The sequence below is a fragment of the Paramisgurnus dabryanus genome, chromosome 8 (assembly GCF_030506205.2).
Source record: "Paramisgurnus dabryanus chromosome 8, PD_genome_1.1, whole genome shotgun sequence".
NCBI lineage: Eukaryota > Metazoa > Chordata > Actinopteri > Cypriniformes > Cobitidae > Paramisgurnus > Paramisgurnus dabryanus.
This window is the reverse complement of record NC_133344.1, coordinates 31387930-31401764: the sequence shown is the minus strand read 5'-3', so window position 1 is coordinate 31401764 and position 13835 is coordinate 31387930. Positions and strand designations below refer to the sequence as shown.

General features: G+C 38.3%; 1 protein-coding gene across 1 annotated transcript; it reads right to left on the bottom strand.

The window, feature by feature from the left end:
- Window positions 1-5179: 5179 nt before the first annotated feature.
- On the bottom strand, window positions 5180-13472 carry LOC135770273 (uncharacterized). The gene is made up of 6 exons (XM_065280001.2): window positions 13388-13472; window positions 10796-10895; window positions 9702-10712; window positions 9118-9276; window positions 5632-5721; window positions 5180-5494 (listed from the first exon to the last, which is right to left on the bottom strand). Exons 3-6 carry the CDS (start codon window positions 10671-10673, stop codon window positions 5180-5182), a joined length of 1536 nt encoding a protein of 511 aa, XP_065136073.1. The 5' UTR covers window positions 10674-10712; window positions 10796-10895; window positions 13388-13472.
- Between the last annotated feature and the right edge of the window lie 363 nt (window positions 13473-13835).

Below are 13835 nucleotides of genomic sequence, written 5' to 3'. Positions count from 1 at the left end.
TGCTGTGAGTAACGTGACCTGTGAAGTAAACCTGTTCTGTGTTTATAGCAAATACCTACCTGTACAAGTGAAGCTCTGTGTGTATACGAAGATCCCCAGTGCTGTGAGTAACGTGACCTGTGAAGTAAACCTGTTCTGTGCTTATAGCAAATACCTACCTGTACAAGTGAAGCTCTGTGTGTGTACGAAGATCCCCAGTGCTGTGAGTAACGTGACCTGTGAAGTAAACCTGTTCGGTGCTTATAGCAAATAGCTACCTGTACAAGTGAAGCTCTGTGTGTGTACGAAGATCCCCAGTGCTGTGAGTAACGTGACCTGTGAAGTAAAAAACCTGTGCTGTGTTTATAGCAAATACCTACCTGTACAAGTGAAGCTCTGTGTGTGTACGACGATCCCCAGTGCTGTGAGTAACGTGACCTGTGAAGTAAACCTGTTCTGTGCTTATAGCAAATACCTACCTGTACAAGTGAAGCTCTGTGTGTGTACGAAGATCCCCAGTGCTGTGAGTAACGTGACCTGTGAAGTAAACCTGTTCTGTGTTTATAGCAAATACCTACCTGTACAAGTGAAGCTCTGTGTGTATACGAAGATCCCCAGTGCTGTGAGTAACGTGACCTGTGAAGTAAACCTGTTCTGTGCTTATAGCAAATACCTACCTGTACAAGTGAAGCTCTGTGTGTGTACGAAGATCCCCAGTGCTGTGAGTAACGTGACCTGTGAAGTAAACCTGTTCGGTGCTTATAGCAAATACCTACCTGTACAAGTGAAGCTCTGTGTGTGTACGAAGATCCCCAGTGCTGTGAGTAACGTGACCTGTGAAGTAAAAAACCTGTGCTGTGTTTATAGCAAATACCTACCTGTACAAGTGAAGCTCTGTGTGTGTACGAAGATCCCCAGTGCTGTGAGTAACGTGACCTGTAAAGTAAACTTGTTCTGTGCTTATAGCCAATACCTATCTGTACAAGTGAAGCTCTGTGTGTGTACGAAGATCCCCAGTGCTGTGAATAACGTAACCCGTGGAGTAAACTTGACCTGTGTATAAACCCTTACTTACCTGTTCTGCCGAAGGTCCCGGGTGGACGAACAGCGTTGGAAATCGAAGTACTTTACCTTGTCTGACTTTTGTTTGATTCTGCCTCCAGGAGAAGCGGAGCGCGCCACAGATTGTTGGGTCAGAGCCCCTACGGAGCCCCTGTCCCCAGTCCTTCCCTCAAGTGGCCCTGGAGGCGAAGAAGAGACACTTTAGTTTTAAATTGCCCTTCCCCCTTTCCCCCCTTTCCTTTTAAGTATTTAATAAAGTTTATTTTAATTATAGTATACTCGTCTGTCTGGTCATTGGGGTGGTCTTGGGAAACTCCTCGAGGTGGAAGAGTTGAGAGGGGTGTGACCCTTAGCATAGTTGGGTCCGCCCTCGGGGTGTGACATTTGTCCAAAGTGACTTACAAATGAGGTAAACAATAGAAGCAATTACTAGCAACACAAGAACAGCAATACTGTACATAAGTGCACTTAATGGTCTCATCAAGTCTAAAACAGTATACATAGCCATGGGTTAGTTTTTTATAAGAATGATCAGAGATCAGTTTAGCTACTAACCAGACCGATTAATAAATTTAGACTGGACGTTCACTTTGGTTTCAAGCACGTAACCGCAACAATGCGTGTTCGTCTGATGAAACACCAAAAGTCCAAAAAAGAAAAGCCTACACATATTATTCTTTCATTATTACTAATATCCACATTTTAAATCAAATGGCTAAAGATCTTAAAAATGAAAGTATGATAATAATGTTGTAATTATGTATAGTCTACTGAAAAATTGTCAAAATATGTACCCTAGCTGTCACTGGGGCAGTGCACTTTAAAAAGGTCCTAATATCTGCCATTAGGTACAGATATGTATACATTTAGTACCAATATGTACCACTGAGCTACTAATATGAACTCTTTAGGGTACTGCCCCAGGTACATACTTTGACTATTTTGGTCAGCAGTGCTTAACTAGCTGAGCTGAAATATTTATTGTATATATTGAAAAGCCATCCACACTCTCAGCAAACTTCTTTAGGTGCATCCTGGGATATTTTATATTACATTAATGCTCTGTAAATAAATAAATAAAAAAAATGCATACCTTGCCAACAATTATATAAATATTTATAAAGTCAAGCATGTAATTGCAACCTTTAGATAAAAAAAGTTTTTAAAGAAACAAAGTCAGTCAAGTGTGTTCAGATGTGTGCCTGGTAGTGTACAGTTAATGAACTGTGTGATGAAGTGCATGTGGATGTATCATTACTCAAACTGAGCTTATCGCAAAGGTCTAGACTCAATAAGCAGCTGTTTCTTACAATACTGAAGTCTCATGACATTAGATAAATGAGGGATATAGTAAGAAAATGGCTTTTATCTGACCATTTATTTTAGGTTAATGAAGGATATAACTTAATAACAACATGCAGTCATATGACATTATAGGTTGTATGCGCTCAAGTGAAGGTCTGAAGATAGTCTTTGTCACGTAATATAACATCTAAATGCATGTTTCTGAGGTGGAAATGATGAGGTTGGCTTGATGACATGGCAGTGTGATAGCAAAAAGGATTAGCTCAATCTCATTATAACGCTTAAATCATATTGCTGTCTCCACACTCTCTACATTTCCTTTTTTACAGCTACACCTCCTGATGTAATTTTTGAGCAAGTCTGGCTGAACGTCTGACAGGCTCCAGTGACTTGAAATGTCTGTGTACCGTGAGTTTAGAAAACATGCCTGCGGTGATCAACCTGCCAAAGGGACATGACGGAAAAATGGGAAATCTAATGGCTTCTAAATGTTCCTTCATGGGTTGCAGACTCTCAAGGTGATAGAGCACTAGATACCTCTCAAATCCTTAGTGTTTCAGGGTATATATTAAAAATACATAAAAGTACCTTCTGCGTGTAAAACACGTGATGATATATTTTCATATTCATCTCAGATATCGTACAGGTTTGGCCCCTGAAGTCTTGTTTCGTGATGGTGGTGGATGGGTGGAAACAGCTGGTGAAGTACACTTCAATATCCGTAGAGGCTCAAAACATGTTTGAAAGGAAAGATAAAAGATGCAGATGGATAAAAGACTGAGTTTACTGTTAGCCTCAAAAACACATGGATTTTACCTTGAACTTTGTAAACTCTGAGTAAGTCTCCAAATGTGGGAGTTCTGTAACAGATCTGGTTTTGAAGAGGTGCTTCTTTGACCATTCAGCGTTTTAGAAGGTCTGATTGAGTCAAAATGTCAAATTTTGAACTTCAAACGTTGTGCGAGCAGCAGGTGTTATTGTTTTGTGAGTGTACCCAGAATATCTCAAGCAAAAGCTGTGTTTTTCTTCGGACGGTTTGACATGAGGTCATTGAGTACCTTTGAAGTAAGAGGATTGCTTCCTGTTGTTTACTCATGACTGTTATAATATAGAGTACAGTACCTCTTTAAAGTTTTCCACACAAACATTACTTTCATTGGTTTCTATTTAGGTATATTACAGTATTTTTGAGGTCACATCACTGTAACTTGATATTTTAAAGATGTTTAAAGCACCTGAATAATCCGTTCATCTTACAAATGTTTTGTGGATGTGTAAACAAAATGTTGTGTGTAAATTATTTTAAAAAGTACTATAAACATCTTAAAAGGGTAGTTCGACAAATGACTTTGTTCTGCTAAACACAAAGGAAGATATTTGCCATCAAGCAGGAAAGCAACATTAACTTCCATAGTAGGAAAAGATATTATGAAAGTCAATGGTGCTCAGAAACTTTTTGGTTATAAACATTGCTCAAAATATTGTTCTTTGTGTTCAGCAGAACAAAGAAATGTACACTGTAAAAAATGATTTGTTGACACAACTTGACTTGGTCAAGTCATCTTATTGCATTGACTCAGTCAAGTTTAGCCAACATTAGGAGTTAAGTTAACTCAACTTATATGTATTTTTTGAAATAACTTGAAGAAAATTGGGCCAACGTACCATATCAATTAATAAGCATTTAGATTTTTTTGTTAAGTAAACTTAAACACATATTGGTTGAACTTAATTTTTCATGTTTTCACAACCATTAATAAAGTCTAATTGACATAAAATAGTAATTTTTCCTCAACATCACAACTTAACTTTTTGAGTTTACTAGACTTCATTGCTTGCTTTGACAAGAAGTTCTAGACGGAACCAGATTTTTTTATGAAATCAACACAACTGCAAAATTGAAACTCTCAGCATTTATTTTTTGCTTGCAAAGATATAAAAACATCACAAGAAAAACCCTCACATATATTCAGCTCACACAAGCACGTGAAAACTTCTTTATGCACAGACCCATTCTTAGAGAATAGTGCAAATAACTCATGTCAGATATTTTCATGTCATGAACAACTGACAAAGAATTCACTGGTGTGTTTAACAACTTCAAATAAAACAGTCTTCTATTCCCAATCAAATGTCAGACATGACAAGGAAAGAGAAGCAGGACAAGGTAACAAGAACACAGTCTGTTATTCTAGAATTTTTTTAAACAATGTTAAAATATACAGCTCACAGAAACACGTGCGAACTTCTCTATACACTAGGGCTGCACGATAAATCGCATGTGATTGTCACGTGCATCTCGTCAGTAATGCTGGTTCCTTGATTAGAAGTAAATCACCATCAGCTGTTTTCAGATGGAGCTACATTTACTACACAGAGCCGTAGTTCACTGACAATTGGGGCAATTTGGCCCAGCTTCTGTGTAGTAAATGTAGCTCCATCTGAAAACAGCTTATGGCGATTTACTACTAATCAAGAAACAAGCATTACTGACGAGATGCATGTGACAATCACATGCGATTTATCGTGCAGCCCTACTATGCACAGAACCAGTTTACTCTCCTTGTCATTACAACTATAAAAATTCACTGTAAGCGGTGTTTAACGACTTCAAATAAAACGGTCTTCAATTCCCAATCAAACGTCAAACATGACAGGGAAAGAGGAAGCAGGACAAGGTAACAACACCACAGTCTGTTTGAAAAAAATTCAAGAATGCCAATGTTACACTTAAAACAATGAGATCTAAAATAACAATGGTCTTATAGTTTAAAACAGTGTAACAGTGTAAGTGCTAACAGTAGAAAGAAGAAGAAGAGGAGAAAATTGTTTCTTATCTCAGCAACTTGCTCTTCAAAGAGTGAACTCTTGCGGTGCAAGACTCTGATCCAACTCCAATGAACAGGCGCTGTATCACTTCAAAAGTGAATTTTAATTCCTTTGGGTAGTCAAGGTTTAATGCGTACACCAGGCCCATCAGGTTCAGAAAAGCATTAGGTATGTCACTCAGGTGACGCATCACCACTTCTTCCTCAATCACCAGGGCAACGTCATTGTAGAATTCTGGGAGAGGCTCCATCACATTTTCCACAACCACTAGGATTCCGATCACCACGCCCTTGATCACATCCTCTTCACGGTCACTGGGCTTTGTAGAAGGAAAACAAAATTAAGGTACTATTACTTAAAACCAATTTCACAAACAATTTAAAGTCCCCAGACCCCTACAAATAAGAGATCTAATGTTCAATTTTCCCTTGTTTTGCCTTAAAGGTTTCAGCTTACCTCGCATATCTCCATGAATTTAGAAGGAGTCTCTCGCATGTACCACGGCAGGCCAAGCAATGCTGCAGTCCTCATCCTTTGGTTTGTTGTCTGTAAAATATAGGATGGTTAAAGTACCTGCTTTATTGGTTCAATCCTTTGTTTTTCTTTTCATTTATCCTTTCAACCCCTCCCTCTGTCTTGAAAAATAAAAACATTAATTTCAAATATGTGCATTTTTGTATACTTTTGTTGTAAATAAATCACCAATGATGTGGTACAACAACAGTTGTTTGTTACCTTTTTGTTCAGCACCAAAATAAGATGTAATAGTATATGTAACCAGCTCATGGCACTTAAACCAGGAGTGTCAAAGGGTGGTTTCACACTGGGCTCGTTTGCTGCGGTCTGAACTCCAAGCCCGATTGTTCCCGACCCTGGCAGCGTTGGTCTGATTTCACACTCAACTGGATTCTATCAAACCCTGGTGCGTTATTACGTCATGACAAACGTGCATGACGCATAAAAGAAAACAGAATGCTGGTCAATATATATAGTTTTTTTATTATTTCAGCGCTATTACTGAACAAGTGCGCACGCAGCACGGTTCGAGTGCAACCGAACAAAGAACACTTCCTACAGATAGTCTTGGCTTCGGTACCCCAGTGCACACCCGAGTCCACATGACAAAATCAATGTGAACGCTGTCACGTGGACTTGGGTGTGCACTGTTTCAGAAAGTAATGTGACCTGAGCATACGTTTTAGCCTATTATGATGTATTTTGTTAAATATATAATACATGTAAGGGATGATAGTGTTGATGATTTACCTTGGATACAGCGAGAGTGAGCCTTCAGTGTGTTCGCGCATAGCGTGTGGAATCAGAACAACAAATCTGAAAATCCAAGTCTCCTCAAAAGAGTAAGTTTGCAAGCAGCAAAAGCCCACATTATACGACACACACCATAAACCGGTGTTGTTCACTCAGCTGCGCATAATAGCACAGAATTCATTAAAAAACCTATATATTGACCCGCATTGTTTTCTATCATGCGTCATGCACGTTTGTGATGGCGTAATAAGGCACCAGGGTTCGATAGAATCCAGTTGAGTGTGAAACCAGACCAACGCTGCGAGGGTCGTCGGGAACAATCGTGCTTGGGCTCGGACCCCAGCAAACAAGCCCAGTGTAAAAGCAGCCTAATTCTGCTCCTGGAGGGTCAATAAGCTATTGCAGAGCTCCAACCCGATTCAACAAACCTGCCTGGAAGTTTGTAGTGATCCTGAACAACTTGATTTGCTGGTTCAGGTGTGTTTAATTTGGGTTGAAGCTAAGCTCTGCATGATGTTAACTCCCCAGGAGCAGGATTGGACACCCCTGCCTTAAATTCATTGGGGTTGTAACACTTTAAATCAGCGGTTCTTAACCTGTCCTGCAGGGATCCCCTGACAGGCAATGTTTCTGTTTTAACACTGAAATGGCACACCTGATTCAATTAATGAGTATTTATTAGAGTAAGAAGAGTAGGAATTTTTCAATTAATCAATTAGTCAACTACTCATTAAGCTACTCAATTGAATCAGGTGTGCCATTTCAGGGTTAAAACAAAAACATGACCTGTCAGGGGGTCCCTGCAGGATAGGTTGAGAACCACTGCTTTAAATTATTGAAAAGGATAAGTTACCAAAGATAATAATTGTCATTTACTCACCAACATGAAAGTCCAAACACATGCAAACATATTCATACCAATGAAAATGAACAATGGCTATTCTGTTAAGATCTAAAGGACAAGTCATTTTGCCTATTTTAAAAGTTTGTGTAATGAACTGATCATATCAGTTTTTACTACAGCATACTACAACAACATCAAACCTTATTAGTTCTTGTGTCATGACATTTGATCAAAAGATCAACCAATGAGGCTTGATATTCATGTAGTAGCTAATACAATTAAACATCACTGAAAACGAAGACTGACATTTTTATGTTTTCATCATACAAAAACTTCAAAAGACTTTGAATATGACATGCAAATTGAATAGGTTACTTTTTAGATGCTTACTCTGAAGTCATTGTATGAAAAGATGTCACTATCAATAGGTTTATTATGCGAGTACCCAGCTAACAGAAAAAAGTTCTAAGAATGTTCCCTGAAAGTTCCCAATGTTCCCAAAAATGTTCTGCCAACGTAAAAAGTGTCCAGTTTTCTTGACGTTCTAAGAACGTTTTTGTGTTGTCTGAATGTAAGAGGAACGTTACGTTTTACCATTTTTAAACGTTATGACAATGTCATGTTTTAATGTTTACACAATGTTTAAAACAACAACAACTGTTTTTTATATTGACTCGTTTGCTTGTTATGTTAATGATAGAGAAACATTGCATTTTATTATTTTAAAACTGTTATAAAACATTATTTCTGAATGTTCAGTAAATATATTGCTATATAAAACACAATTCACTTATTAGGTTTAGATGTTGATGTTTTGTTTCATTTTAAGTCACCATTGTTGTGATTAGTGTTTGTTTTAGTTGGACTCTTGACTTTTTGCTTGCTAGCTTGTGTTAACTTTGTCTTAATACATCACATTTGTTATGAACATGTAAAGTTAATAGTGTAATTATGTGGTGGTTGGTACATAATGGTAAAGATCATCTAATTAAAGTACTAATCAAAAGTTTATTTTTTGTCAACAATGTATATGAGATCCAGCACTTTCACAGCAGTTTGTCATTAAGGAGTTATAGAAACTTTTGCCCAAAAATACCTGCTGTATGCGGATTATTGAAGCACAGACATCAATAATCAAAGTTTCTAAAACTCCTTAATGAAAAACTGCTGTGAAAGTGCTGGATCTCATATACCTTATTGACAAAAAAAAAAACTTTTCATTAGTACTTTAATTAGATGATCTTTACCATCATGTACCAACCACCACATCATTACACTATTAACTTTACATGTTCATAACAAATGTGATGTATTAAGACAAAGTTAACAAGCAAAGCAAAAAGTCAAGAGTCCAACTAAATCAAACACTAATCACAATAATTGTGGCTTAAAAAAAACATCAACATCTAAACCTAATAAGTGAATTGTGTTTTATACAGCAATATATTTAATGAACATTCAGAAATGTTCTATAACAGTTTTAAAATAATAAAATGCAATGTTTCTCTATCATTAACATAACAAGCAAATAAGTCAATATAATAAACAGTTGTTGTTTTAAACATTGTGTGAGCATTAAAACATGACATTGTCAAAACATTTAAAAATGGTAAAATGTAGCGTTCCTCTAACGTTCAGACAACACAAAAACGTTCTTAGAACGTCAAGAAAACTGGACACTTTTTACGTTGGCAGAACGTTTTTGGGAATGTTGGGAACTTTCAAGGAACATTCTTAAAACTTTTTTTCTGTTAGCTGGGTAGTGAGTAAATGATCACAGAATTGTCATTTTGGGGAGAGAAAGGCTGGTTTAAAATAAATTGACTCACATTCTTATCAAGGCTCTCCAGTATGGAAGTCATTTCTGGAACGTCCTCATAACGCTTTGACCGAAATAACTGTATCAGCTTCGAGAGATGGCCATCTAAGCCTTCCAAAAAGGACTTGCTCAGGTCCTTTGACACAAGCCTGGTGAATTCTTTGCTGATCTATAAAACAAAAATACATTTACAAATTGAACAAAGATACCAGGGTCTCAGTGACAGTCTTAAAACATTAACAAGTTTAAAAAAAATGTCACTTGACATGAAAGAACTGGTCATATAATCTTAGGATATTACATTTGCCTTTATCCTCTAATACAGAGGTTCTCAACGTTATTCCTGGAGGCCCACTGCTCTGCATATTTTGTATGTATCCCTTATTTAACACACCTGATTCAAATTATCAGCTCATTAGTAGAGATCTCTATGAACTGAATTGATTTTGTCAGATGAGAGAGACATACAAAATGTGCAGAGCAGTGGGCCTCCAGGAACGGAGTTGAGAACCACTGCTCTAATAGAACAGCACAACTTTCACAGGCCAATATTTTCTGATTACTTCAAAGCACACAGAAATGAAAACAATTTACCTGTCTTTCCGTGAAAATTGCTGGCCATCGGATTTTCATTTGTGACACTGGTGGCTCCTCATCAACGACTTCTTGTCTTCTCAAAGAATACGTGCTGCTCATAGCAGCATCAACAAATGTGATGTCTGGAGTCCTCTTCGTCATCTCCACAGCCATTTGCTCTCTTTCCTTTTCTAGACTTTCCCGGTCTTTGCCCTGAGGTAGATCTGGTAGAAAATTAGTTTCACATCGTCTTGGTTTCTTGACTTTGTTTCTCTTTCCTCTGGTCTCCCCAAGACCTCTCCTTTCAGAATTCACTTTCAGTTCCTGACAACCAGCATCTCTCAGCTTTTGCCTGTAGTTGCCCATTTTAAACTTCAAACTAATTTTCCACCCATACCACCCAGATGTGGAGCTTGGCTCTTTGAGACAGGGGTGTTTTTCAATTAATGCAGCCGCTACACTCTCAATCTCTTCATTCCCAGGATAGGCTTTGTATGAGTATATATTTTCTGCAAGTTTCTCAAGAATTTCAATCTTCATGTCTCTGGGAATTGACAGAAGTGTTCCATCCTTTCGAAATGCCTCATTACCTTGTCTTAGCCTCAGCTCCACATCATAAGTAAAAACAGGGATGGGAAAAGTGGTTGGCCATGGATGCGAACGGGCGACAGATAACTCTGAATGGATGCTGGGTGAAGAAGTTGATGTAGATGACGATTCACCTAAAATTGCAGTGTCTAAACTAGAGTCTGACAGTGTATCTGGACAGGTGAAAATGACCTTCAGTGTCACCTTGTCTTTGGGCAGATCAGCTACGCAGGTAAGGTTACAGAAATCATGGAAGTCTTCATCTTCATATTGAAGGTCAAAAGAATCTGTCAGCTGGAGCTTGCTTTTGAGTTCAAGCTTAAGGCCATCAACAGAATCTGGAACAGGATCAAGTCTAACTTTTTGAATGTTCTGTGGGGAGACGATCACGCGGAACAGCATTTTGAAATAGGAATAGAAAATTCCAGGGGTTCTCGTCAACTGGGGAAAAAAATAAAAATATGTTATTAATTTGATTGATGATTACATATTTTAATGTGAACACCTAAAAAAAATGTATGTACCTTAGTGAAGCAAGAAGGTTCTTGGTGTGATATTTAACTTGCCAGCTCTGACATAAGGATAAAGTGGATGGTATCCATTAAGCTCCTGGTGTTCAACAATCTGTAGTTCAGAAGTGCAACAACTCGTTAGCTCATAACTTCGTAAATGCTCTATGTACCAGGCTTTGAAGGGCTTGAGGATGAATGACACTTTGTTGTTCACAATTATCATTTTAACAATTTTGCCAAAGTCAGGCAGTCCACTGGTGTGCCCTACAGACAAAAACATTCCCTCCGAGTACTTGGTACCATAGATGCATGCATGGGTTGAAAGAAGTACAGTGTTTAAGTTTCCATATTTATGCTCAATGGCCTGCCTCACTGAATGTTCAAGTGTGTCAGGTGAAACGACAGCAACACGTCCTACCTCTAGATCAGGTTTGAAAACACTTGGCAAATCCAAGAAGTAAGCCAAAGCAAGCTGATGCTTTTTTGCCTGAGTGAGCAAGACATTCTTGAAGTTTTTACTATCATGTACAACTCTCTTAAAGAATTTGTGCTTTGCCTCAAAGCGAATAGTCCAAAAATCTGTCAGAGGCCCAAATCGACGAATCATCTCAGGATAGTGTTCCAAGAAGTGATGTTTGGGGAGAATATGGAAATCTGGGAAACACTCTTTGAGCAAGCACCTGTGTTCTGAGATTTTGGACTCCAAGTAGCACAATGTCTCATCAGAAAATTGTCCAGTAGCTAGGAGCTCAACAATATCTTTCAGATCTAGTAAGATTTGCCAAGTTTTGTCTCCTTCTGGTACTCTGTGACCCATCATCAATGGCAGTAGCCTTAACAGAGTCCAGTTTTCATGGCAGTTTCCACCAATTGAATGTTTTGAGACAAAAGTCTTTGAAATTTGTTGTGGTTTGTTAGTTTTATCAGTAAACTTGAAAGGAAAAGACTTGATGACAGCATTAAGGTCATCTAATGTGAAGTACCTTTTGGAAATAAAGGACTTTATGCAAAGACTTAACTCTGTTGGTACTATACATTCAAACAAGTCGTGCATAAAATCGTGAGGAAACCCTTGAACTGTCTGAAAATAATTCAGTTTCTCAAGAACACAGCCTCTCTTTACTCCATTCAGGGAAACCAGTGAATTCCTCTTCAATTCATCAAGGGTGTGTTTGTGAGTTTCAATTGTCCTGAGTGGAAACACCCCCTCTCTGACTTCATGCAAGTCAATATCCTTGCGACTAGCTAGGCAAAATCTGCAGAATTTATCTACATTGAAATTTTCTTGGAAGCCAGCTAGTGAGTGGGCCCCCAAGTTGTCCGCTGACACATACAACACAGAACCCTTGACACTTGTTCCCAATTTTTGAACGTATAATCCTTCCTCTTCAAGGACTTGAATGTCCTTAATGACTGGTTGAAAAATGGCATCATAGCCATAAATCTTTACATCACTGCTATTACACAGACAAGCCAGATAAATTGATTGTACCGAAGACCTATACTGTGCTGGCAAGTTTGATATTAACCAATACACTGCACAGACCTTATGCTTTTTTTTGATGTGCCCAGTGGGTTACATACCTCATAGTCATCTATATACGTCCCAAGTGCAATGTTTAAACTCTCTGAGGAGAGCAAAGGATTCCCTTTGCAGCACAGTCCATCTCTGTATGTTTTAATCTGACCGGACTGGTCAGCAGTCTCCTGCAGGATTTTATCCAAAATGTCATCACGGTTCAACAACTCAGTCAAAACTTCCAAAATTGGAATATAAACAAACTTTCTTTGGGAGGACGAATCTAAAAAATATTCAACTGGCTCAATTACTTTGAAGTTGTCCTTGTAATAAGTGGTTCTTTTGTATTCGGATGCAAAAGGGCCACTCTTTGAAAGGGAAATTAGGGGATTTGTTTTTTCAACTATCTCAGCTAAGGCAGCAGTCAATTCATTGGTTAATAAACAATTGTGCTTAACCAATACACTTTCAATTATTCTTGGAGTGAACTCTTGCACAATTGAATAAACACTGCAAAGCTCATTTACAATTTCCTGTGTGGTGGCCTTTGAGACGTGTAAAGTTGTTTGCATGCGAAGTAACAGTGATGCTACTTTGTGTTTAATCAAATCCTGTAGGTCTTCAACATCTATGTCACTATCTACTGTTGAGCAATCCAGGCTGAATGAATGGGTTTCAGAGTCTGCAATTTCAGGGTTTGAAATTTCAGGGTTTGAATCATCAGGAATGCAAGCTTGATACAAGTCTGTTCGAAAATCTTGAAAAGTGCTGTGGCGATGATTCTTACTTTTGTGAGCACGGAAAGTGCTGCACACACTGGTCTGGAAACTACAGTTTTGAAAGGGGCACCTCACTGACTCTTTATTTTTAAAGTGTTTCGTAAGATGAGCAAAATACTGCGAAATACTGCAAGCCTCTGAAAAATTACACAGGTCACAGTTCACATTTGATGTTGCTTCAGGCAATTTTGAGGAGGCTTGAAGACATTGACTATGTTCACAAGTTAAATGCTTCTTCAGAGACAGTTCACTCCTAAATGTGCATACACAATCTTCATAGATGCATGGGAGAGGACTGTGACTTGCCTGATGACAGTGTTTAAGCTTGTAGTGTGTGATTAGGGCACGCTGGTTGGGCGAGGAAAATCTGCAAATCTTGCAACACCACCTCATCAATATCTGCTTCCACTCTGCTTGGGCTATACTGATCCTGCAAATAAAAAATTCAAAAGTAAAACTTCATCCAAGTACACATACATGTTACATACAGAAACATTCACTGAACATAGGGCTGCACAACTATTCAAATATCTAACTGTTAACATAATTAGCAATAACATAATTGTTCAAATGAGAACGCAGCACAATAGGAACTACCAGTGACGCAAGTGTACACTGAAATAAAAAAAAGGCTTGTTCGACTTCATGCGGCTCTACAAGAACCGACGGCCGGATGATGTCAAAGTACCGCAAGAATGATTAGAGAAATCATACGATGTCTAATTTCTTCTAGCTCTCACGGTACTTTGACGTC

Bases quoted from the DNA above. Each gene is read 5' to 3' on its own strand.
- LOC135770273 (XM_065280001.2), bottom strand. From the start codon at position 10,673: ATGCTGTTCCGCGTGATCGTCTCCCCACAGAACATTCAAAAAGTTAGA. The intron at 9,277-9,701 runs GTAAATTGTTTT...TTTGTTTTATAG, and splicing joins CAATTTTCACGGAAAGACAG to ATCAGCAAAGAATTCACCAG. The intron at 5,495-5,631 runs GTAAGCTGAAAC...CCTTCTACAAAG, and splicing joins AATTCATGGAGATATGCGAG to CCCAGTGACCGTGAAGAGGA.